Genomic DNA, 25,302 nt, shown 5'->3' with positions numbered 1-25,302 from the left:
TTAAGAGGACGATTTGAAACTAGACTTCTAATTCATCAACCCATTTCAAAACTCGGTAACTAACTTCCTTCGTGAGAGGTTTTCGACTTGCGCAAGCTTTCATCATTAATACAAGAAGAAATTGTTTTTGTCTCTCATTGAACACATAACCCTCTTCCACCATCTTTATCATCCATAAAATGACTCACACCAATTGCGATGAATGAACCAAAAGAAAAAGGAGATTGTAATGAGCAAAAAGCTAAGGCAAGCCATTTGGCTATCTTGTAGGGTTTTAAACCTGAAGAGCAAGTAACTGATTATCACCAAGATAAAGAGAAGAATACAATACGTCAAGTTAGGGCTGTCAACGGATAGCTATCCGATCGGATAGTGCTATATCCGAATTCGAATCCGAAAATAACTAATACTATCCGAATTCGAATTCGAATCCGATCGGATATCCCTGACAAACATTCGAATTCGAATCCGAAAAAGATATCGGATATCCGATAATATCCGATTCGATCAAAAATCGGACGAAACCCACATATTTGTTCGAAAAATCACTCCGACCAGTTCAGATCGGAGAGAGAGACAGAGAGATAGAGTATGTACCTGCATGCTCGCCGTACCTGCATGCTCACCGGCCGGGGAAGACTTGTCGGAGTTCGCATAGTTGAAACGACGAAACCCACGGATTTGTCAGAAAAATCACTCCGACCGGTTCAGATCGGAGAGAGAGAGAGAATGCGTACCTGATGCTCGCCGGCCGGAGAAGATAGTGGCCGAAGTTCGATTGAAACCCGTTGTGTCGTCTGGTTCTTTACGACTAAGGTGGGTTAGATTGAGAAGACGAAGGTTTAAAATAAATTTTCGTTGTATAAAACGAATACATAACACATATATACATATAGAAACGTTTTGTTGTAAAACATAAATACATGACATGTAGTGTTATCGGAGCGGATATTATCGAATCGGATATCGCAATATCCGAATTCGTATCCGAAACTCATTCGAATGTTAGAATGACATCCGAATCCGAATCCGATATCCGAAATTTTCGAATAATATCCGAATTTTCGAATTCGAATTCGAATTCGAATTCGGATTTCGGCTATCCATTGACACCCTTACGTCAAGTATCGATCTATGCCAGCCCTTGTCACCAGGGCAGGTCCAAATAGCGGTAAATATTAGAACTCCAACCTTCTTCTACTTACTTGTGGAACCAATGCTACAATGAGTTCAAATAAACATTTGAATTTGAAATTATTTGTTTGGTACAATCGTCTAGGATATTAAGAGAATTTGAATTACATCTATTTAATATAAAAAAATTGTAGGTCAACCCCACTCCAGCCACAGTTACAGTTACAAGGGATAAAAACGAGTGATTTTTTTACTCACAGCATTGTCAACAAATTTGCTCACAGCACAATAGGCGCTAGTAGGGGTGCACATAGTTCGGATTGGTTCGGATTTTGACAAAATTGGAACCAAACTAAACATGATCGGTTCTACAAATTTGAAACCAAACCAATCCAATTACCCTATAGAACCGAATCAATCCAATCCAATCTTGGTTCGGATTGATTCGGATCGGTTCTCGGTTCTCATACTTATTGAAGATGGATACCTTCTTCCTCAATCCAAATATTCTATGTCCTCAAATCTTCAAACCTTAAAAACAAGTAGGACTTTTTTTAAGCGTGGACTTTGGGGTAATAAAAAAATTAAAAAATTTCTATATTTCATTTAAGAAATTTGATGTAGATGAGATTCAATAAGTAGAAAACAGTATATTTTATAGAAGATGAGATAGAGGATTAGTTCAATAAGTTGAAAATGAAAAAAATTCTCAAAGAAAAATGAAGAGGTTTTGGTTTGAGGTTTAAAATAATGGCATTTAAGTCATTTTATGTTATTCTCCTAAACAAATAAGAAATATATTGAAGATCCATTCGAGAAGAATTTAAATTTGTTTACCATTAATTGAAGGCGCCTGAGAGATCGATAGCTCTGAGATTTATCGAAGCTTTTTGAATCATAGAGAGAGAGAGAGAGAGAGAGAGAAAGTTCAATCTTCATTTTCCGATAAGTTGGCGAGGCGGTGAGGTGAGGTGAGTGAGAGAGACAACTGAGATTGAGAACGACAGCTGTTAGGGTTTTGTTTTCAGAATTCTTCGAATAGAAAGAAGAAAAAAGAAATAAAAAATCGAAAATTTTATTTTATATATATATATATATATAATTGGTTCGGATTTCGGATTGGTTCGGTTCTATTATATCCTAATCCGGAACCAAACCAAATTAATCGGATTTTTTTTTCTTCAATCCGTACCCAAACCGTGGGTGTGTTTAATCCGAACCAATCCAATCCAAAGGCTTCGGATTGGTTCGGATCTCGGATTTATCCAATCCAATGTGCACCCCTAGCCGCTAGGGGTGCAACTTGGTCTGGTTCAAACCGAGAACCGAACCAAACCAATGGCTTTAGGGTGGTTTGGTTTGGTTTGGAACAAGTTGCGGTTCGGTTCCAGGTTATAAAAATGGAGAACCGATTAATTTGGTTCGGTTCTCGGATCAAGCTTGTATAAAACCGAACCAAACCGAGAACCAAACCCCTATGCAATAAATAAATATATACGTATATAATAATTATTATGAATTATTTTAAGAGTTATTACATAGATTAGTGATCTTTTATGGATAAACTAATGGTTTTTTATGGATAGATTTGTGATTTATTATATGAAATTTTATGTTTATTTTTTCATTAAAAAATATTTCTTATAATTTATAAAATATTTGCAATCCGTAGAACCGAACTAAGCCAAACCGACTTTAATTTGGTTTGGGTTGGTTTGGTTCCAATGGAATTTGGTTCGGTTCTGATTCTTATTTAGTGGAACCGACCTATGTTGGTTCGGTTCCAATTTGACCTCTAGCCGAACCGAACTGAACCAAGTTCACCCCTAATAGCCGCTAGATGTCTGGCACTAATGACGTAAGCATAGAGAGAAAAAGCCTCTCACCTGCCCACGCGACCTCTGCTCACAAATTTTATTTTTTAAGATTTCGAACCTTAAAAAGTGTTCTTGGGCCCACATGAATTACAACTTTGGGAATCTAACACCACATACTTCTAGATTTCATGAAAACAATCATTTTTAAAAGAAAAAGTTTTTCGAGCTTGATCGAAGGTGTTGAAAATGGACGGCTAACGAACACCCAAATTTAAAAGTAAAATTCAACAATGAAAAATAATTTATTTTTTTTTTAAATTCATAGAATTTCTTTCTCTACAATCCCATGGCATTGGATCATGTTTTTGAATGCTACAAGATGATCATATAAGGAAATTTAATTTTTTCCACTTAGGGCATAAGAGAGAAATTCTCTCTTATTACTTACGTCATTTGTACTAGATTTCAAGTGGCTATTGTACTGTGAGCGAAAAATCACTCGGATAAATGCCCCTTTCAACAACAATTTTGGAGTTCCTCTTAACCCGGCCCCTTCAACTTTATAATCTTTCTTTCTCCCCTTCTCATTTTAATAATATCCCTTCAATTTTACTTTTACCTTCTAACCCATAAAGAGAATGTCCATATCATAGGCACGGGCAAACTCTAGTAAATAAATAAGGAGGATCGAGGAAGTAGTTGGTTAAAATCCACGAGTGTTGATGCGTGAAACCAGCATTCACCTACTAATTTTTGGAGGGTGAGCTCCAGATATGGATACGTCCATGTTGATTAATTACTTTCCAAATATACATATGGGGTCCACAAGCAGGAGTAAAAATAAGGATAAGAATATGAAGTGTCCATATTTAAGGATATTTTTGGAGGATGAGCACCAAGATCTGGTAAATCTTTCTTCAATCTATAAGATATGGGCCTGAAATCTGGCCTGGGAGCATAGAAAACAATTACTAGGAATAGGGAGCATTCCTAGAGTAAGTCTATAAGAATTAGTAATCATAATGGCCTCTTAGATCATCTTTCGTCAATTTCCAGTTTCTTCATCCAAGAAATCATGGATTCAATCCCCTTGGAATTCCACTCTCCAGCTCCCTCTAAAGTTCTAGATTTTGGAAGAATCTTCCAACACTGGCCTTCATCAGTTCTCAAGCCAAAGACCCCAGAAGAAATATCACTTTTGCTAAAGCACATATCTTCATCTCCACGTTACAACCACCTAACAGTTGCAGCAAGAGGTGCTGGTCATTCTTCCCATGGCCAAGCACAAGCACTTGATGGTATTATCATAGACATGACTAGCTTACCTACCTATATTAAAGTCAGTCAAAGCCATTCGACTAGGACTGATCCGGGTGAACGTTTCTACGTAGATGTTGGTGGAGGAGTTCTTTGGGTTGATCTTTTGGAGGAGACCTTGAAACATGGTTTAACTCCAAAATCATGGACTGATTATTTATTTCTTACTGTGGGTGGGACACTCTCAGTTGGTGGTGTTAGTGGGCAGACATTTAAATATGGGCCTCAGATATGTAATGTCCTTGAAATGGATGTGATAACAGGTACAGGTTTGAGGTCTATGAGGTATTGGGCATGAAAAATGATTTTTCATGCCCTCTTAGTCTCTCTTCTCTTATGTTTTCCCTCCACTAGTACTATTTTACTCATATAATTTGATTTTTCCTTGCAAACAGGGAAAGAAGAATTCTTTTGTAATTTATTTTGTTGAGTTTCAATGGTTGCAGGAAGTGGAGATTTCATCACTTGTTCCAAAGAGAAAAATTCAGAGCTTTTCTATGGGGTCTTAGGCGGACTTGGACAGTTTGGAATTATAGTTAGAGCAAGAATTGATTTAGAGAGTGCTCCTAAATTGGTTGGTATACCAATACATAGATGTTATTATGTACTTAAACATGAATTTGAGTATTGAAGGGAGAATGTTCAATATATCCAAAGACATATTATGAGTTTTATATAAATTTTGTTTGATTTTCTTTGAAATCAATTTGATCGATGATTTCAGGGATGGGTTTCTACATTGAAAAGACTTATTAACTGTGAACTTTTTTCGATTTGTAGGTGAAATGGACCATAGTGTCCTACAGCGACTTTAGTAAGTTTAATAGAGATCAAGAGCTTCTGATTTCAATGAAGGAAGTGGATTACTTGGAGGGTTATATAAAGCAAATAGGTAATGAATCCAACAAGGATCAAAGTAAGTTTTCGCATATAAGCTTTGACATGGGAAGCAATTCAGGAAGAATGGAGGTATATTATATGATTGAAATGGCGATTTATTACAATGAGGGTGAAGACATTGAACAGGTAAAGGCTCTTAAATTCTTTGAAGTTTTAGTTTTAAGCTTGCTAAGTTTATTTTCTTCTAACAGATATTGAATAAAATATGGTCTCAATTGAGCTTCTGGTCCGTGATGCACAATCTTGATGTCTCCTATTTTGATTTCCTCAACCGAGTAAGAGAGGAGGAGCAGAACCTTCGAAGTAAGGGACTGTGGGAAGTGCCTCATCCATGGCTAGACATATTTGTACCAAGGTTTGAAATAGATAAATTCAAAGATTTTCTACTGGAAACCATTTCGTCTACCAACACCAAAGGACCAATACTATTCTATCCAATTCTGAGACATAAGTATGTAATCCCTCCCCCTCCTCTTCCTTTTCCACACTCACTCTCACATAATATAGTCTTAATGATACAAGGCTACTGACTTGTATTTATATTTTATATTTTATATTTTTATATTTTTTTCAGATGGAACCCTGAGATGCCTGTTGTATTACCAAAAGATGATAAAGGGGAGGACATCTTTTATATTATAGCATTGCTTCGGTCAGCCGTTCCGTTGTCAAGTCTGCAAGCTCTTCTTGACCAAAATAAGATAATCAAAGCTGGTAAAGGAGCAAAACAGTATATGCCCTATTGCAGAGATGAGAGTGAATGGAAGGCTCATTTTGGTGAAGAGTGGGAGAGGTTTAAGGCTTTGAAATCCAAATTTGATCCTCTGAATATATTGAGTCCTGGTCAAAGGATTTTTAAGAGGAGAAGCATCTAAATTTTATTCGATAAAAGTATTAAGAGTACAGTGGAGCATGAGATATATCGAATCACTATCAGTGTATTTCTTCATATTAAAACTATTTGTGATTTAATAAAATTATGGATGATGAGCATATGACCATATTGATTTATGTAAATTTAAAAGATCGATCCACCGATATGAAAAGATGATCTATCAATCCAATCAAGTGTAGATAATTGACTTTTACATGCATTTGTGGGAATCAACCCTCTCCTATTGTCTGTAAAGATGCAAGCTTAGACCACTAATTTCACACAAAAATTGTGGTCGCAGGGTAAGAATGCGGAAGGTAAGAAAGAAAGAACTCAAAACCTCAATTTTCCATGGGCCTTGTGCAATTATTGCTTGACCACATTGAGTTCTTTTAATGGAGCCTGATAGAAATAAAGTTAAATGGACAGATTCAATAAAGCAACAAATTTAAGGAATGAATTATTTTGTACTTCATATAATAAAAGCTAAGAGCCATGTCTTTTCAAAATAAGGTTGATTACCGGTATGGTCTTCATGTGCTTTTTTTAAATGCTATTTCAACTACTACGTTTTCAAGCTAGTAATGATGGGATCAATGTCTTTTTTAGTGTGTCATCCACGTTCAAACTCGATCGAAGTCAATTATGGATGTCCTTTTCAAAGAAGAGAGTGCCCCAATCAAATACTTAGGTTTGCCTCTCTCCTTTTCTTATTTTTCTCGTATGCATTTTGTTTATGTCAACTTTTGTCAGACCAAATTTACAGAAAGCTCTAAGATTAGTTTCTTTCATTTGAGGTTATGTTGAGCTAATTATAAAGTCTGTCTTGTCTAATCTTCATCAGTATTTGTATTGGAGCTTTTTCCAGCTCCCTAGCCTAATAAGTTGTTAGAAGGATTGATGCATTTTTTCCCTTTTTTTGTGGAGTGGTCCTTCATCCCATAGCTCAATATCTTAATCAAATTAGCTGGAACCAAGTCTGTAGGCCTACTATAGAAGGTGATCTTGGTACTAGGTGCAACGATGAATAGAGCTGAAATGATTGAATTATTTGAAATTTGATCTTTAAATGAGTCTCTTTGGGGTGAATGTTGTCATGTAAGATATGTGGGTAGTGATGACTTGTGGTCATTCAAATTGTCACAAGTGCATCATGGGTGTGGAGGAGGATAATCAAAAGCCGAGACAAATTAAGAGATCTAAAAACATTAGAGTTATTATTAGTGTTGGCTCCTCTACATTTCTTTTGTGAGATTTATGGATGGAAGGAGGCTCCGCTATTTCTCATTGTGGCTAGAGAATTATGTACTAATTGGATTGTCATCCACCGATCAAATGCAATAATAGCTGATTGAATGTGGAGAATGTATATATAATAGGAAAATGGTGACTCTATAGGATGAAGAGTGTTCTTGGTATGCAATATATTCTTATCTGCTCGCTATAGGATCAGTCAATGACAGAAAAATGTGGACCCTCACATCTAATGAAAATTTTAAAGTACAAAGCTCTGGAATTAATCCATTACGTTTGAGTAGAGAATTTTGGCTTGGGATGAACTTTGATGGAGGAAGCACATGGTTCCTAGACACACACGAAAGTTCAATATAAGTAAAAGTAGACTTGGTTTGATGCTGGAGGAAGCTGATTGTATCTTGGTAGCCATCTTAATAAGGGGTTGATTTGAAATATTTTCTGTTGCTTTTTATCTACAATCTGCCATGTGTGAAGATAGCGAAACAGACGTATCGTTGAATGTACTTGTTCTCACAGGGAAACTATTCTACCAAGATGATCGAGTGTTTTTTAATGATCAGATAGAAATTAGGTATGATAATCCAAAAAAATAACACACCCACCCCTCCCACGGAGAAAGACCATACCTCAACCCTAATGAAATCCACACAAGAAGCATCAAAAACTTATTTAGAAAGTAAGAGCATGGTTTAATTTTCTCCCTAAGAGGACACCATTGCAACATCATCCAAGGTCCAAGCCATTGGATGGTCCTCGATAGTTGCTTGCAAGAATCTCGAGGAGAAGTACCTAACTTTTATTTGATAAATATTGGTGTTTATATGGTAGCAAAGTATTTTGAAAAGAATTTAAGTACAGCTAATGGAAAGGCACAATGGATTCTAAAAGAAACAATAAAGTTGAAAATATAGCTACACAGACAAGGGCTCAGAATCCATAATTGAATGGGAAAGACTACTCTGCCGATAATCGAAATGATCCAATGAACATAACAATTCAATCAAGCAGCTAGATTTAGCTGCCCAAACTACTGAAATATATGATCATTTGGTTATGGTCACTATGATCGATTAGATTTCTGCAGATGGTAGATATAACACTGTTTAGAATTAAAATTTTATATTTTCCAACATGAGGTATCCATTTCTAGATCCCTTCAATGGGTTAGGTACGTAATAGTATTCCTCCAGAGCTATCAAATCATTGATTTATGCAATCCTCAAGCAAGCTACATATGGGAAACTTGAATTTATTTCACGCATCACAAGAGTTTAAGCTGCAACTTAAAAAACATCCAGCAATTTAAACCAAATCCTCACACAAAGTCCATCCAAATTAAAGGTCTCAAATACATATTTAAACTAACCAAACACATACTACCTCCCACGAGCTTCACTGAACCTTCAGAACATCCAGGACCCTGAAGATGATGCGCTACTAGCCGAGGCCTTTCGTTGCTCTAAGTTGAGCAGTTCATCTACCGATTTTTTACCATCAGATTTAACAATAGGCGTCTCATTTCCCATGGTCTTCTCTTGCCCACTTTGCGCAACATCAAACAGGTCATCTTGGGATATGTAGCCATCATATGTAACGCTCGATGAGTCATTTTCCATGGCCTTGTACTTCTCACATGCTGATCCAATGGATATCTCATCATGTTCCACAAGTTCCTGTCATTAAATGGTTAAGATCAATTTAGGTTCACCAAACATGAAATATTACTACAACATTCAATTAAACCAAAGTGGGTCTCAAACCTTCTTTATTGATGGGGTTAGGCTCCTCAGATTCTCAAGTGACATGTTTCCTCCATGACATGTTAGTAAGTTCAAATAACTTGATTTTTCCCTAAGAAGTAAAACATGAAATCCAAGACCACTTAAGTATCATGTATAGCGATAATATTGAATAATCTTGCTCAAACTGCTCATAGTGGATAAAGGCAATCAGTATTTGAATCAAGAAAATGTGCATTGATCATTGGAACAGTCAAGAGAGACTTACCCAAGAATAGGCCGGTCCACAGTCTTTTCTGATACCCGATCCGCTTCCACGATATCATCCTTCGAGGGTATCTTATAAAATTAGATATCAGTAATTGATATTCCTTTGATGCACAAATAATAATAATAATAAATTTAAAAAAAAATAAAAATTCTAATAACTGTTAGAGAATGACGTGTATCATGTAAAGGAGCATTATAAAATACACCACTTGAATCTAAATAGACAAATGCAAAAGAAATTATGACCCGAAAATCAAAAATGCCCCATATACAACTAGCACCAAAAAAAACAAAAAAAAAAAATTGGAGTTAATCAGAGAATCTCATTCTACCTAAGAACAGAGAAACTCGTCTTCTTAATTTGGATTTGGTGTTGATTGGAGGCCCTAGGGAGAAAAATCTTATGCCTTGAAGAAAAATTCTCATTAGAAATTTATTAGATAAAAGAATAGTGAAGATCATGAAGCATTGGTGAGCAAATTGAGAAAGATTTCTAGAGAAGTAATAAAGGTTTCTACTGAAAGGGAAAAAAATTAGGTGAATGGAGAAACAAGTGAAATATTTGTTTTGGTTGAGATCATATTAAGGAAAGGGAAGTTCATTATAAACTCAGATGATAGTTACATGAACCTTCAGGTATTTTTATGGACATGATCAACTAAGATAGGGAAAGTAATCTAATATAAATATTCTGATTCACATATACTTCCTAGCTATTATAGAGGCTAATTAATTAATACATGTTAAAATTAATTCTCCATCCAAGCCAGTCAATTTTTATGCACCTTTATACCATACATCCTATTTTCTAACAATTCTAACATGATATATAACAAGCAATTCTACTACAAAAAAGACTTTAGACTCACTTTCTTTTAAATAAACATCAATTTTCAAATCTAAAGTGCATTTGTCGCGGGTGAAGGTATCGTGCAAAAAAGTGTGGGACTTTAGACATTGATTTATGTTAATCTTTAAACATCTGTTTTGGAAAAATCGGTCTCTAAAAACCACCTTTACATGCACTTTTTCATCCGAAGAAAAGACTTCATTTTTTCTTGTAGACATCATTTAAAAAGTGACGCCTAAATTCTTTTTTCTAGTAATTAATTCTGTCCACACTCCTCATATTACCTCAATATTCTTGGCAGTTTTATGAGGGTTTCGATTCTTTATTAAATCCTCCTACAAAAAAGAAAACACTTGAGAAAGACTGTTCATTTCCATAATGTATAGAAAAGAGCCCAAAAATACTAGTGCATCAACCTTTGATATCCTAACACGAATCAGTGCATCCATAATTAATCGCTCTTGCAGTTTTGCTTGATTAACGGTTTCAACTGATTCAACATCAGGCAAGTAAAACCTACACAATCCAAAAGATGAGATATTATATTACTTCAAATATCAAGTTATTTTAATTAAAGCCTAAATTTGATTTTCATGACCAATTGGTTATACTTTAGCTTCGTTTGGGAATCAATGCTTACCTGCGAAGCACTTATATAGAGGCACATTCGTTGGACGCACTTCTACTAGAAGTTAGGTTGCAAAATTATTGTTTGGTAAGAGTATTTAGGAAGTGTTATTTGGAAAATGGCTTATTCTGATATGTTGATAATTATATGAAAAAATTCTGGGTCCAAGCTGCTTTTAGCTATTTTGACGTCTAGCAAACATCAGAAGCACTTCTATGATTTTTACCAAATGATATTTTGACTACTAAAATCACTTTTGAGTGCTAGAAACAACCAAAGCACGTCACAAAGATGTTTCCAAACGAGTGCTTACGAAATATTGATTGCTTCTAAAGGGGCATTTTAGTCATGTAACTTGCCTTTTCCATACACTTGGTTGGGTATCACACCCCATATATGAAAGTTTAGATGAGTAATTTCATTTATGAAGTCCATATAAGAATAAAATAAGAGAAGGGAAGAAAGAACGCAAAACCTTAGCTTTTCATGGGCCTGTTGTACTTGTTGTTTGACCCTATTGAATTCTTTTATAGCAGCCTGATAAAAAAAAATTGACTAAATGAATGAAATTGATAAATCAAGTAACAAAACTTAAGCAAGAAATTATATTCACTACTTCATATAATAGTGGTTGATTTTATTACCTCCCTTCTGCACTTGTCGTGCCATCGTTGATCATACAAACAAAAGAGCCCCACCTTAGAAGAATATAAATTCCATATAAAAAAATTCATAAACCAATGTTAAGAAATATTACATTCTATGGAATTTCACTAAGTGTATTTGTTAAATAATTGATCAATTGCGGGTCATCATTCGCTCTGCAGTTTGTGATCAAAATCACATTAATCAAGGTTGGGTTTCTTAGGCCTAATTCGACACATTTCTACGTCAAAAATGCTTCTATGAAATCACTTTTGCAAGAATCTAAATAACAAAATTAATGATATTCTGGGGAAGTGATTTTTTGGCTCTAAAATAGTTTCTAGGATCTGCAATGCTTAGTGGAAAACATTTTTTTGAGGATTATTAACTCAATACCTATAAACATTTCTAGGGTATTTTAATGAATAACTTAAATAATTTACTATAGGCATTTTTCACTTAACAAAATCCTTTTGTTCCATTACGGCTGGATTTCTTTAGAAATTAGAATCCAAAAGTTGGAATCTGGAAGTTGAATCAATATCAGAAGTCCTTTTGACAATACTTCTTAGAACTGATTCCCAAATGCATAGTACTTATCTAACTCCTTCAGACAATAATTATGCTCTAAATACTTCTGACTCCTACATCTAAACAAGCCCTAAGTTGACACTGAAAAGTGCTTTTGGGGAATGAGAAACTTGATTCCACTGGCAGCAAGGTCCAATGTAGGGATGAAATTGGACGAAAATTAATAGAAAGTTTCTAGGGATCATTACAGGTCTCAATCTTTTGGTGGACACAATGTACCAAATATCATTTGGGACTAGAATTTTCCTAGGATAATACATAGAGAAATTCTATTGGCACATCAAATTTTACTTACAACACACCATCCTATTGAAATTAAAGGGTTGGCTTCCTATAGATTGGCATGTTATAAGTAAAAGTTGGAGTGTTAATAAAAATTCTCTATTAAATCATTTGGAGAGAGAGAGAGAGAGAGAGAGAGTCAAACGTTGCTATTCGTTCAATAAGTTCGCCCTCCAACTTCAGATGCGTGAGCTGTTGAATTATTTCCTGTGTGGTAACACAAACAGAAATTAAATAATATTTTAAAACGACTACAAATGTGATAAACTGTTATATACATGCAAAAATAGGAAAGCACAAAAGGATAACACTGATAAATAAAATTCACGGAATTTACCAAAAAGGTAGAGAAAATTCCCATTCCAGCTTAGTTTTCACATATTTTATTTTTTGACAACACTCTAGATTACCATTTTCACAATTAGATTTTTACCAAATAGGAATCTTTTTATTTATTTATCAAAATACACGTTTATGCTTATTATTAAACATCACATTTTGAGAGGCTTTTTTCCTATTTGCTAAAGAGAATTTTTGTAGCCCTCAAGGGTAGTTTTAGCCAAATCATATTTCTCAAGTTAATCAAGTAGTTAAGGAGATCGAGTTACAAGAAAGGGGTATTTTTGGCATTTTAAAATTATCGATAAGGTGAGGGGACTTTAAGAAAGCAAAACCCTCTCCTTACTAATATAGTAAGATTTAGAGCCTTACTAAAAGTCGTTTTGCTCAAATGGATGACCACATTAGAAATCCAACACCACAGCCCTCTAAGTTTCCCCGAAAAACTCAAATAAAAATAAAAAAATTTCTTTTGAACTAAATGCAAGGTTTTGAAAATGGCCGGCTACCAAACTTCCACATAATTCTCAAACTTCAAAATGAAATTCAACAATGAAAAATAACCTTTTTTTGGAATTTTTTTGTTCTTTCAAAATTCACAGAATTTCGTCCTCTATGACCCTGAAGTATTGGATCATATTTTTGGATGCTAAGAGGTGGGCCCAAGGACCCTTAGTAAGGGTGAAATCCTTACTAACTTATTAATGCTAAGGGGATTTCAAAATTTTCAAATAAGATCATATTTTTATTTAGAATTTATATAATTATATATTTTAATGATAAAATTTAATTATTTAAAAAAATATAAAATTCCAATTGTCAAATGGGACGACGTGTGAGATGTTTCACAGTAAAATCTGTGTAGTTCTTGAGCATTACAAAGATGATTTGGATGACTCATATCTCAGACTAGATTTGAAACCATGCCTCTCATAAAATGGATTAAGAGTGTCAATGGGTACCCAATTATCCAATGTACCCAAAATTGATTAAACAATTTTGAGTCTATATATCATCGTGCACCCCATCATCTTAGGGTCTGGTAGCCATCACAAGGAACCAGTAAGAATAGGATCCCCTTCAAGACCCGACTAATAAATTTATTTTTATTTATAATATTTATAATAAAATTAGTAGTCTAAATGTTACTAAAGATATATCTTGAACTAAATGTACTTCTACTAAAACTGAATATAAAAGAGAACATGAAATCTTTAATTTTTGTCTTTTCTCAATTCATTTTTCACATGCTTATTAAGTACAACACTATATTAATATTCCATACCATAATTTTCTAAGATTTAATCTCAAATTTGATTTATTGAATAATTCATTGTTGATGTTAATTCTCAGTCAAGGAACTACAGGTTATATTGTTACATTTACAAATAATTGTCTATTTTATAGGATTTTTTTTCATTTGAAAAAATATTATTTACATTAATGGGTACTTGACGATACTCGATGTGTATTGGGTATTTGTAGGTCGGTTTTGATTCCAATGATCTTATACACGGAACTGAAATCCATATATAAGAACCGAAACCAAGATTTATTTTAGTTCCAGTTCTAGGTATACGTGGAACCTACCCAAAATCAACCCATTGACATCCCTAGCATGAATAAAGTAATTTAAAACACTTATTAAGTAAAGAGTTTCCTAACTGCCCATTCACATGGCATCTAAAAATATAATTGGAAACCATAGGGATATTTATCACAAAGTTTTATGAACTTCCAAAAATCAAATTTTTAACAGATTATTTTTCATCAATATTGGATTTTTATTGTAAATTGAGAGATTGGTGGCTGATCATTTTCAAAACCTTCTATCAAGAAAAAAAAAGAAAAACAACAAAACTGAATTTACTATTTTTATATCTAACCAATACCATGAACTCTAAAGGGTTGTGGTATCACTTAGCCACCATGGCAGCCCGCGTCACAACACTCATTAAGAGTGTGCTAGACTTAGCCCCACTCCAAATAATTTTCTAAAAAATGAAAAATAAGAATAATGCAAAAGTGACTTCCTACACCACTTTATTCAACATTGCATTGATGAGGAGGTGTGCACTGAACCATGGATGTTTTTCTTGAGATATAAGTAAAAAGCATTTATAGCTTCGCGCGTACCACCACGACAACACAATGTGGAACATCCTAACAGTCATTCTTACATGGTTCCAAAAATAAATGGCATCAGAAATGGATAGATTTATTTCATGCTATTATTAAAAATGAAAAAAAAAAAAAAAAAGAATTTATCGGGCGAACCTCACTATTTTATTTTATTACAAAATCTCCCTTAAAGTTTTCACAACTCCAAAGAAACTTTACTTCATCAAATTTTTTACCCAATAAGCCTTGGAGCCCACATTCTTTCAAGAGAATAAATATTTATTATACTTTCATTCTTTAAATCAAATATCTCTTATATCCTCTTTCTCTCTCTTCTCAATATCAATAATATCTCCCAAATCTTCACTAGGTCTACATGGCTACATTGGCAATCCAATATCAAAACCTTCTAGATTTCATGATAAAACTTATATTTAAAAAAATAAAAATAAAAATTAACTTTTAGGTTTGATTAAAGGTATTGGGAGATAATAGATGTTGAAAGAAGAGAAGAGATAGATATTGAATAAAAAAATTTGAGGGTATTATAGGTATTTAATATTTTAATATCATATGGATCCCATTCCAAGGTTTGGATGGTATCAAAGTGAGTTTTTTTTTTTTTTTTTTTTTTCCGGAGTTGTGATTTTCTGACTCCACCTCATACTCTCTTGACGTGGCATGAACAAGAACCATAGATTTTTCCTTGGGATATACAACTGTACATCTCTATAAATATATGAAATTGTGTATCCCGAGAAAAATATGTATATATGGTTCTAACACGTGCCACATCAGGAGAGTAGGTCAATGAGGGGAGTCAAAAAAAAAAAAAACATTATTATTTTTAATAAAATTGCAAGTGAGGAAAAATTAAAATCTGTAAACTGATCATGCAAAGATCGAGGGAGAGACGAGTGTTTACCTGCTCATCCTTTTGTGGTCTGCATGTTACCGAATAATATTTAAAAAAAAAAAAAAAAAAACTATCAGGTTAATTTTCTTTGATAAGCCTAAGAGAGAAATTAAAATTGATGAAATAAAAGAAATTAATAATTTATAACAGACCCACCTTCCCCTTAAGTTCTCTGGTTGTTCAAAGAAACGGAGAAAGACATCCTCAACCCTAAACAAATCCACACACACGTCAAAAATATCTTTAGAAAGGCAAAGCTAGCAAAGTATCCTCCGAAGAGAGAGAGAGGAGTACCTGCCATCAGAAGCAAAGGTGGTTAAGCGAGAAGTGGGAGAGAAGGTGATAACGCCCACATCATTGTCACACAGAGTTGATAACTCCTCAGCTTTTTTGAAAAGTCCAGTCCTCCGCTTTGTATAGGTTATTTGACGACAAATTGGGCTCACAATTTTCTTCATGTGTGCCGCCTTACTCTTCTTACCCCTCATCGTGATAATCTTAGAAACCCACACACAGAGCGACTTGAGTTTCTTGAAGGAAATGAAGGATTTTTATAGGAAGGAGAAGGAGGGGAAGGTTGTATAAGAGTGGGAGAATTCAATGTACCTGAGGTCCAGTGTACTGGCAACTGCAATCTGTCAAATTTATTCCTTTTTCTCAGTAAGGATTTGTAACTGACACCCAAGGGTAATTTAGACATTCTCCTTTCGTCTTTGGAGAATAATTCGGATGCCCCTGCATTTTTTCAAAATGATCACATAGCCCTTTGACCATCGTATTCTTGTCTTTAACCCCTTGCTAAGATCCTTTGATGTTTTGTTCAAATTATTTAAATATTATTTTACTGTGGAAGCAATTAGATATATTACGGGGATGTAGCTCAGATGGTAGAGCGCTCGCTTAGCATGCGAGAGGTACGGGGATCGATACCCCGCATCTCCACTTTTTATTTATTCTCAACAAATCTTTTGGAAACTATACTATCCTCTCTTTTTTTCTATAAAAACCAAAGGAGATAGATATATTTATAAATTTATTGAGCCTTTCATAGACGACCATTTGATGGCCTAAGCCATTAGCCCACAAACTGCATTCTTCAAATGGACCCATTAAATTGATCAAATGGTTGTTAACCATCCAAGTCAACCTTTACCCCAAACAAAAGCCATTATTAGTTTCTGATGCATAAACAAAGAGTAGTTCTTACTATTGCAGAAATCAGCTAAATTGCCTAAATGATGAATTAAGACAACATTAGTTGCTTCTGATATTGAATCGAAAAGAGTAGCAGAAACCTATATAGCTTGTTAATCACAGCAAGGCGGTTGATGTATTCTACCATTTGATTGAGTTTAATCATAATTCACGGTGTGCATTTCAAACGTCCAATATGTGTCGTCCAAAGGTCTGGCCAATAACCTGATATTCACATTCTTTTAGAGGAGGAAAATAATGTTTTTTTCACATTACTCATAATGTGATTGTGTTTCTTTTTCAATTATATCATGACTACTAATTATAGTTTTCAAAGAAAAAAGAGTTAATTCACTTTAGTATTGGCACCTAAGAAAAGGAATTAATGTCCAATAAAAATTGAACATTTAGAAATACTTCAAAATGAGTACTTTCATCATATTGGCTTTATCATACATAACAATAGAAATATTGAAGAAGTTGTTCATAAGATCATAGTTGGATGGTAAAGTCAGGGTTTAAAACAGGTTTGGTTCGAGTCGAATATGAGTATATTCATATCCAAATTTTTTATTTGAATCCATATCCAAATCTGACTCAAATCCTATTAGCTAAAATCATATCCGAATCATTTGCTTTCACTAATTCCTGATTTAACCCAATCAAATTAATTAATTCAAGTCAGCTAGCTTGAATACTTTCGAACCGTTCAAGGTTATTTCAAGGAAAATTGTTAAAAGTGTAGTCAAAATGTAACTTGAATTCAAGACCTCCTATTTTAAAGGAGACCTTGGCTACTATTTTAACACTTGTTAATTGAAGAAAGATACCTTAAAAAATATAAAAATATAATTTACAAAGTAATATATCATTCGGATCTAAACAGATATAAGGATAGATTTGTATTCGACCTAGATCGAACACGGATCAAAGGATCTCAACCCATATCTGACCCATTTTTTTATTCGGATATATTTGAAGGAACCAAACTCACTAAATTCAAATTTGGATCACTCGAATCTTGAATAAAACACTATCCATTTTAAGCCTTAGTTAAAGTAGAAATGTGCTTTAGAAGTGACATATCAGTGACCAACTAAATTTAGTATTAGTATAATATTGTTGAGGGACTTGAGACGAATAAGTGAAATATTAGGAAAGATAAAATAAATAAATAAATAAACAAGAATGTATCCAAGAAAATGTAATAATTACATTAGACAATGAGCTAAGAAAAAATTGAGTAAGATGATTTAGGCAAGTTCATCAAAGGTCTTTATGAACCTAATTAGAAAGAGAAAAAAATTCAAGTTGTAGATTCTAAAAGAGCAAGAAGAAATACTATTACCTACATCACATAGCATGTATGCCAAGTATCTAACTTCATTTTGACATGTGTTTGGTATGTCAACTTCTCAAAAATCGAATGCAACAGCACAACCAAACAAAAATTTAAAAGTAAAAATATTTGAATGAATAATATCCTAAAACTATTTTAGGTGTTTTATTCACACGAACGAACACCTATTACCCCCTTAAAAATAGAAAATGCACAATGGAAGAAGACATGATACATACAAAAGTGGTTTGATATGGTAGATAAAAACATGAATTCTAAGGGGAATTAATGGAAAAACTACTTGATGAAAAAAATATGAATAGACTTTCTAACAACATCTTAATTTGATATCATACAAATGCTTACTAAGGTTTCAATCATTTTTATTTATCAGTTGTGAAGTGATAATTTACATGACTTTACATAAAATAAATAAATAAATTTCTTAAAAGGATGCTTTATTTTACGGTGTTGCAATGATATATTTTGATGATATCATATGATATTTTTCTGTAAATGTTTAAAAGTATCGTGCCACATTGAGTAGTATTTAAGTGCAAACAAGTGTCACGATGTCTCATTCTTATTCAAGAAGGATAGGGAGAGAGGAAGAAACAATAAATTGAAGGAAAAAAAAAAAAAGAATCGTGAATTTTTTACTCGAAAATTTTCAGTCGGTTTGTACGCAGCTGTCATGGCAAGGGCACATAACCGTAGATCTTTTTCTTCGGGATGCACGAAGAAACGATCAATGGTTTTGTGCCCTTGCACGTCACCCGAGTACATACGGAGTAAAAAAATTTCATTCAGAAAATCATTAGCGAAAGATAAAAAGAATGAACGCAGATGGTTACAACTATTAAAAAGGGTCAAATCTAATTACTACCCATTACCAATCATGACGATTGGTTCATAGATCTACTGAATATCATTTTTTTAGGGTTTTTGGGCCAAAAATGGAATTCAAGCCCAACAACAATAACAGTCATGAGCCCATTTGGGACTCTTCCCAGTCTAAACGCAGCCACTGCGGCACCAATTCCTCTCAAATTCCTTGATTCTTCTCCCTTTAACCCTAAAAAAAAAAAAAAATTTTAAAAAACCTTCTTTTATTTCCCCCAATCAGTGAAACCCTATCTGCAAATTTTTGCCGGAAAACTTGATTTCCGGCAATCGATTGAACAATCGAAAATGACTTTTCCTGAAAATTCGAATTGGCTCTTCGATTACGGTTTGATCGATGATTTTGCTACCCCGTCCACCGGATTTCAATGGTCTTCACAGACCTTGAATGGCTCTACTAACGTTAGGTGAGTCCTATTTTACGTTTCTGTAAAAAAAATTCAATAAACTCCTAAGTTTCTGAAAAAATTTCGGTCTCATCTTTGTGAAATTTTCTCTGTTACGACCATTAAATTACTCGGAACCCTTTTTAAATCGCTCATGAAATCAAAATTTTTATGATTTTTTCCCTCTATTAGGGCTGGATGATTTGGATTCAGGGCTATTAAGTCTTTAAGATGGAGAAAAAAGATGGTTATTTACTTTATATGGAGCAAAAAATAGTTTTGGACGATCTTGTTTTCACTCAATATCGTTGATAGTTTGTATAAAATTTAAAATTTTATAATATACCCGAAAAAAGACAATTTTTTTAGTCCATTTTCCAAATTTATGTGCACAAATTGGTTGTAATCCGTTGTTAAGGCACAACCCTTAAATCTTAATCTACAAATTACGTCATGTCTCAAAAGTAGGTGTGTGTTTCGTGGGTTTTCTCTGAAATGTTTTATAGTAGGTGAGAGCTAGGATTAGAATCTGTTGATAAAATGAACTTTTAATTGCCATAAATCATACAAAATAGAAGGTAAATTAATTGAAAACGAAAGGGGAAAACCAATTTTGTGGGTTGGAGGCTGCTATGATTCCTGGGTTTAGAGAGGAGCCAACCTCATTAGTGGTCTTCACGAAGGGGGTGATTTCTACATTAATTTAATAACTCAATAACACACCTAATTTATAGAAAATTAACCTTAGATTACTCTAATATTATGCAATATTATTGTAATCCTATCATACATGTGACTATGATTCTTTCCTACTTAATTATTGTATCTCTTACATGATATAATAACTGGCATTACCAATCTTGGATGACGATGAAGCTTAGTCTGAGTCAAAATAGGTTATTTGAACCCAAAATAAGTTATTTGTACAAGAATGTTGGGTCAAAGATACATATTGGTTAGAATTGCATTTTTTTGGCTTTAGCACACTATACAATCCAAGTCATGTGGGATAATTAGTTCTCAATTCACAGTGACTCATCCCATTCATACTCAATTTTTATCGCACTTAGGTATTGCTGGCCTTAGTTAATTTTATTCTTTTTGTACATTTGAGAGTAATGTGTGCAAAGAAAATGTTCTTCTAGTACTGAAATCATTGAGCAGGGGAGGTTGCAATTGAAATGGTTATCCCCATCAAAGGTGAGAAGAAAAAGCTTTTCTATTAGATTGGGAATTCACATCAAAGTGAATCAACAAGAAGGGTTGTAGTGCTTGGCCAATTCAGTGGTTCTTCATAACAAGTCAAGATTCCTATATTCTTAAATTATGAGTTTTCGAGAGTTGGCTGTTCAGATGCTGTGTACTTTATCTTGCTAGTCTGTCAAATGAAAGGAAAACATCCAAGGACTCTAAAGGATTGAGCATACTGTACCACAAAATGGAATCTAGATGTGATTCTATCCCATGGAACTAAATTTGGTGCACCTACAAGAGAGAAATTGAATTTATTTGGATATCACCATTCTTGCTACTGGATCTTCTCTAACTGATGTGCATCCCCTCTTTGTTACTTGTTATTGAGTTTAAATATGATTTTTTTAATCGCCCCCACAAACTACGTTATTTACTTATGACTCGGCAATTGATGACGTTAATGACACTTTTTTCAACCCTCCAATGAAATTGATAAGTAGTTTGTCTCAAAGAACTATAATTCGTGAAAGATAATTTTAACAGTGGTTATTGTGTGGTTGTCAAAAATGACATATTAGAATTGTTTGAGGAGAAAAACTACATGACTATTGACTATTATCATATTGAATTCTTGAAGTTTTGTCCCAAATGTTGGTAGCTTATCTGCTACTTTACAAGGGAAGTTTACTTGGTTAAATGGATGCTTTGATTTGTTTATATTCGATTATTTTATATCATTTCTAAATATAGGAAGTGATTCACCTCAGTTCTTTCTCAAAGTTGTTACCGTGGCCATTTTCCATTATTCCCTTGAAGATAAAACTTGTGATTTCTTATTGAAGTTATTGTGGCTGCCTCACCCTTTCTTAAAAAATGTTCCAGCTTGAAAGTGTGCATGTTGTAGGGTTCAGAGTGGCGGGTATCTTTGCAAATAAAGTTTCCTTCAATACCTAGAGTGATAGAAATGGGGAACTGATGACTTCAAATAATTTATAATGTATAGTGTTTTGGACAATAGTGACCTATGATACTAGGTGGAAATCCCTAATGTCATTAGTAATGTCTGGAGGATAAATTCAGAATAATGTATAGTTGAATTTGAAATGCCTCAACAAGAGTCATCCTGCTTTATATTTTTTGAGTGTAAGAAAAGGGAACAACTATCTTCCTGCAAGTATGCTTGCAGGACAACTATTTTCTTGGCACTCAGTGACATGGGTCGTGTTCCTAAGAAAATTTGGCTTAAATATTCATGACATGTAGCTCCTTGACTGCACAAAAATCTGTTGGACTCCAGTAAGGTAATACTGATCTTTTTTTCTGTTGCTGTAAGTTATATCTGTCTTGTTAGCCAGACAAGGAGAAAGCTATGATCTTTGTCCCCCTAATTTTTTTCTCCACTCTTTGTCTCATTGAGTTTGAGGTTGTATTTAAATAGCATTTTTTTTATTAGATCTTATCAAAAGGATGTACCCCAGAGTAGCCTATATCATTCATGCATGCCATCCATGGAGTGGTGATATTCTATTTATGAGTTCTTATGAAATTTTGATTATTTTTCTTCCTTATGATTTCTTTATCTGCTCTCAGTGTGGAAGTTGACACCTCCCTTGGGAATTCAGATGGCCTCAAAGAAACAGCCTCTCGAAAACGGTATGTAGCTCTTTCATTCTCTTTAGCTACTTAGTCAGAAGTTCGGCACATTGACCATTCAAGTACTTGGATTGGGTCATTGGCTTTCAGCACAATGAATTTGCACTTTTATCTCTCTCTCCTTGCAATGTCATTATTTGTGTTGAATTTCTATTGCAGGGTGAGGTCTGAAACATGCAATGCATCTGGATCCAAAGCATGTAGGGAAAAAATGAGAAGGGATAAGCTGAATGAAAGGCATGCTCTTTCTCACATTTACACCCTTTTCATATATTTTTTTTCCTGTTTTTCTATACATCTCTCTTATTTACTTTGGCATGATCGCAAGGTTTCTGGAATTGGGTTCCATCTTGGAACCTGGAAGGCCACCCAAAATTGACAAGGCTGCTATATTGAGTGATGCTATTCGCATGGTTACACAGTTGAGGAGTGAAGCTCAGAAGGTGAAGGAGTCAAATGAGAACCTCCGGGAGAAGGTTAAGGAGTTGAAGGTGTGCCAGGGTTTCGTCTATTGTGTTCCCCTCTTTCTCCATCTCCTTCAATTTATTTGAGTTTTACTGGGCATGGTTTTTATACTTGGAAGATACCACTTTGTTTGCTTTGTTAAATCAATTGGTCCTTTGCTTGTGTAGACCGAGAAAAATGAGCTTCGTGATGAGAAACAGAGACTAAAAGCAGAGAAAGAGAAGCTGGAACAGCAAGTCAAAGCCATGAGTGCCCAACCGGGATTCTTGCCTCACCCTGCTGCAATGCCAGCGGCATTTGCGACCCAAGGCCATACTGCTGGCAACAAGTTGATGCCATTCATTGGCTACCCGGGAGTTGCCATGTGGCAATTCATGCCACCTGCTGCAGTTGACACCTCGCAGGATCATGTTCTTCGTCCTCCAGTCGCCTAAGTCAGCGGCTTCACTGACAAGTCTAAGTTCTCAGTTATCTTAGATTTATTTTCTTTACTTTTATCCTTCTTGATTATGTTAGTTGTTGTAGTCAGAAAGACTGAATTAGGTTTAGATGATGGATGTTTTTGGTAATCTCGAAACTTCCACATCATTGTTGCTGATCACTTGTAAATGTTAATAAACAGACCTGGTAACTTAATACTTGTGGGGGAGCTGACAAATCTTTTGGAAACTGCCCCTACTGTTCATTGTTATTCATGTGATGAAAAGTGATGGCCGATTTAGGGTCCTAAACTACCATCTTGTGTGAAATTCCTGAATCATTAGTTGTACCTTACACAAATGTTTCTGAAATATGTCATTGCTGCTGATCATTTTATTGTTTTTTTCAGAAAACAACATACATATGGATTAGATGATCCTTTTTTGTGATATCATTAGACTAAAATCAGATAAAATAACAGAAATTTATTCAAATTGTTTAAGCGACCAGAAGGATAATCATTCCTAATCCGAGCCCGGTTACTAGCTTGAATTCTAAATGCTCTTTGTTGGCAGAAGAGGGAGATGGTTGTGGTGGAGTAGAACTGCTTGGAGAAAGCGGACTTGGAGATGTAGAAGGGGCCATGAGAAGAGGTTTCGTAGGAGCGGTGATTGGCCCACTGCTCAAAGGTGATATAGATGGTACAGATGAAGGTGAAGGGGACTTGGAAGGAGAGACTGTTTGTGAAGATGGAGATTTGGGAGGAGGAATTGTTAGGGGAGGTGGAGATGTAGTTGAACTTGGGGGAAGTTTTACAGGAGAGGTAGGTGGGGGGGTTGGAGGTGGTGCTGATGGTGGCGGGCTTGAAAGAGAGGGCGGTGGGGGAGCATTGACAGGAGAAGTAGGTGGTGGAGTTGAGGAAGCAATGATATCAACTTGAAGCTTCATTCCTTGAGCACAATGTCCTGGGATCCCACAGATGAAGTATCTTTTAGTAGGAGAAGAGAGAAGGATGACTGTGGTCCCGTCTGAGTGAACCTGGAGTGGGTTGCCTGTTTGGCATGAGTCGTAGTCTGCCTTTGTTACCTCAAGCACACTGTGAGGGGGACCGTATTGGAAAACTGCCAAAAAAAAAAAAAATTTTGAGCAATTTATCAAATCATCACAATGTACTAAGATGCATGTTTTGGGCGAAGTTTGAGATTGATCAAAAGATTTCTTTCCGATACATTAATTTACTTACTCAGATTATCTCCAACAGAAAACACTTGGGACGTCACCCATGAATTCAAATCCGTGGATGTATCCCACCCACCATTTGAACCTCCTACCTTATAACTTGCTCCCGTAGCTATCTTGATGAACATGGTTGCAACAGCGAGGGACATGAGTATTCTCAAGGTGGCCATTTTCATTTAATAAGGATAAAAAAAACAACTCAGAATGAATGAGGGGTGTAATGCATCAAGAAGATTGAATGGATTTGATTAGAATGGTTAGAAAGGATACTTATAGATAGAGAAAGGAGAGCCTTTTGAGAATTGGGATAAGATTACTTCATGGTTTATATCATTTTAGACTTTTAGTGATTAGGAAAATGTAGAAACATCAATGACAGGTTGTTTGCTCTAAGTTGCAATTTTTATTTAATTTTTAATAAAGTCCTCTGAATGTCTTTTTTAAACTATATATCATAATCCATGACTTGGTTCCCATACGCGTTATTTGTTATTTGACTTGGTATTTCTGAAGCTCAACTTGCTCTCCACAACCCCAATGTATGTGTTCAGCCAAACAGTGAAAATGCAGAAATATTGAGCATGTTTGAGTTTCAACATGTTTAGTTAACTCAAGATTTCATCTCCTTTTAAACCTTCCAAGCTCAATAACAATATATGGAATTCGGTGAAGGTTGAAGACAAGGGTATTTACATCATTTTCTGTTAGTCTATCATAGAAGATCGTGGTCATGGGGCTGTCATCACCTTGAAAACACCAGGTATCTCAAATATTCGTCAAAAACCAGAGGGGGTTCTCTCTAAATTACCTATAGCATAACATGTTAAAC

General features: G+C 34.7%; 4 protein-coding genes and 1 non-coding gene across 8 annotated transcripts; 3 read left to right on the top strand and 2 right to left on the bottom strand.

Annotated features, from left to right (window-relative positions):
- Positions 1-3,962: 3,962 nt before the first annotated feature.
- LOC147387321 (cytokinin dehydrogenase 3-like) lies at positions 3,963-6,087 on the top strand. The gene is made up of 5 exons (XM_086421365.1): positions 3,963-4,531; positions 4,715-4,842; positions 5,049-5,294; positions 5,360-5,619; positions 5,743-6,087. The coding sequence occupies exons 1-5, from the start codon at positions 4,027-4,029 to the stop codon at positions 6,041-6,043; spliced, it is 1,440 nt and encodes a 479-aa protein (XP_086277491.1). The 5' UTR covers positions 3,963-4,026; the 3' UTR covers positions 6,044-6,087.
- A 2,445-nt stretch (positions 6,088-8,532) lies between these two features.
- Positions 8,533-16,301, bottom strand: LOC147387320 (uncharacterized). 4 transcript variants are annotated; one of them, XM_086421290.1, is made up of 10 exons: positions 15,975-16,299; positions 15,837-15,890; positions 15,690-15,708; positions 11,431-12,511; positions 11,262-11,323; positions 10,575-10,674; positions 10,443-10,493; positions 9,307-9,377; positions 9,060-9,150; positions 8,533-8,972 (listed from the first exon to the last, which is right to left on the bottom strand). In XM_086421290.1, the coding sequence occupies exons 4-10, from the start codon at positions 11,518-11,520 to the stop codon at positions 8,703-8,705; spliced, it is 735 nt and encodes a 244-aa protein (XP_086277416.1). In that variant the 5' UTR covers positions 11,521-12,511; positions 15,690-15,708; positions 15,837-15,890; positions 15,975-16,299; the 3' UTR covers positions 8,533-8,702. The 4 variants fall into 4 exon arrangements, with proteins under 4 accessions (XP_086277416.1, XP_086277418.1, XP_086277419.1 ...); XM_086421292.1 differs by having other exon boundaries at positions 9,307-9,365; XM_086421293.1 differs by lacking the exon at positions 10,443-10,493 and having other exon boundaries at positions 15,975-16,301.
- Positions 16,302-16,549: 248 nt separating this feature from the next.
- On the top strand, positions 16,550-16,622 carry TRNAA-AGC (transfer RNA alanine (anticodon AGC)). The gene has a single exon. It is a non-coding gene; the product is annotated as a tRNA-Ala (tRNA).
- A 2,637-nt stretch (positions 16,623-19,259) lies between these two features.
- Positions 19,260-23,563, top strand: LOC147387318 (transcription factor ILR3-like). Its single transcript, XM_086420526.1, has 5 exons — positions 19,260-19,523; positions 22,287-22,349; positions 22,509-22,586; positions 22,678-22,840; positions 22,982-23,563. The coding sequence occupies exons 1-5, from the start codon at positions 19,405-19,407 to the stop codon at positions 23,246-23,248; spliced, it is 690 nt and encodes a 229-aa protein (XP_086276652.1). The 5' UTR covers positions 19,260-19,404; the 3' UTR covers positions 23,249-23,563.
- Positions 23,564-23,732: 169 nt separating this feature from the next.
- Positions 23,733-24,643, bottom strand: LOC147387317 (uncharacterized). The gene is made up of 2 exons (XM_086421557.1): positions 24,478-24,643; positions 23,733-24,355 (listed from the first exon to the last, which is right to left on the bottom strand). The coding sequence occupies exons 1-2, from the start codon at positions 24,641-24,643 to the stop codon at positions 23,733-23,735; spliced, it is 789 nt and encodes a 262-aa protein (XP_086277683.1).
- Positions 24,644-25,302: the final 659 nt, after the last annotated feature.

The sequence above is a fragment of the Akebia trifoliata genome, chromosome 13, assembly GCF_017979445.1.
Source record: "Akebia trifoliata isolate Shusen 1 chromosome 13, ASM1797944v1, whole genome shotgun sequence".
NCBI classification, from domain to species: Eukaryota; Viridiplantae; Streptophyta; class Magnoliopsida; order Ranunculales; family Lardizabalaceae; genus Akebia; species Akebia trifoliata.
Note: the sequence above shows the minus strand (reverse complement) of the source record. Positions and strands in the feature narration are given on the sequence as shown.

Excerpts from the sequence above, each read along its gene's own strand:
- LOC147387321 (XM_086421365.1), top strand. The coding sequence starts at position 4,027 with ATGGATTCAATCCCCTTGGAATTCCACTCTCCAGCTCCCTCTAAAGTT. Across the intron at positions 4,532-4,714 it reads TGAAATGGATGTGATAACAG|GAAGTGGAGATTTCATCACT; the intron begins GTACAGGTTTGA and ends CAATGGTTGCAG. Across the intron at positions 4,843-5,048 it reads TAGAGAGTGCTCCTAAATTG|GTGAAATGGACCATAGTGTC; the intron begins GTTGGTATACCA and ends TTCGATTTGTAG.
- LOC147387318 (XM_086420526.1), top strand. The coding sequence starts at position 19,405 with ATGACTTTTCCTGAAAATTCGAATTGGCTCTTCGATTACGGTTTGATC. Across the intron at positions 22,350-22,508 it reads GAAACAGCCTCTCGAAAACG|GGTGAGGTCTGAAACATGCA; the intron begins GTATGTAGCTCT and ends TTTCTATTGCAG. Across the intron at positions 22,587-22,677 it reads AGGGATAAGCTGAATGAAAG|GTTTCTGGAATTGGGTTCCA; the intron begins GCATGCTCTTTC and ends CATGATCGCAAG.
- LOC147387320 (XM_086421290.1), bottom strand. The coding sequence starts at position 11,520 with ATGAATTTTTTTATATGGAATTTATATTCTTCTAAGGTGGGGCTCTTT. Across the intron at positions 11,324-11,430 it reads ACGACAAGTGCAGAAGGGAG|GCTGCTATAAAAGAATTCAA; the intron begins GTAATAAAATCA and ends TTTTTTTATCAG. Across the intron at positions 10,494-10,574 it reads TTCGTGTTAGGATATCAAAG|GAGGATTTAATAAAGAATCG; the intron begins GTTGATGCACTA and ends TCTTTTTTGTAG.
- LOC147387317 (XM_086421557.1), bottom strand. The coding sequence starts at position 24,643 with ATGGCCACCTTGAGAATACTCATGTCCCTCGCTGTTGCAACCATGTTC. Across the intron at positions 24,356-24,477 it reads TTCTGTTGGAGATAATCTGA|TTTTCCAATACGGTCCCCCT; the intron begins GTAAGTAAATTA and ends TTTTTTTGGCAG.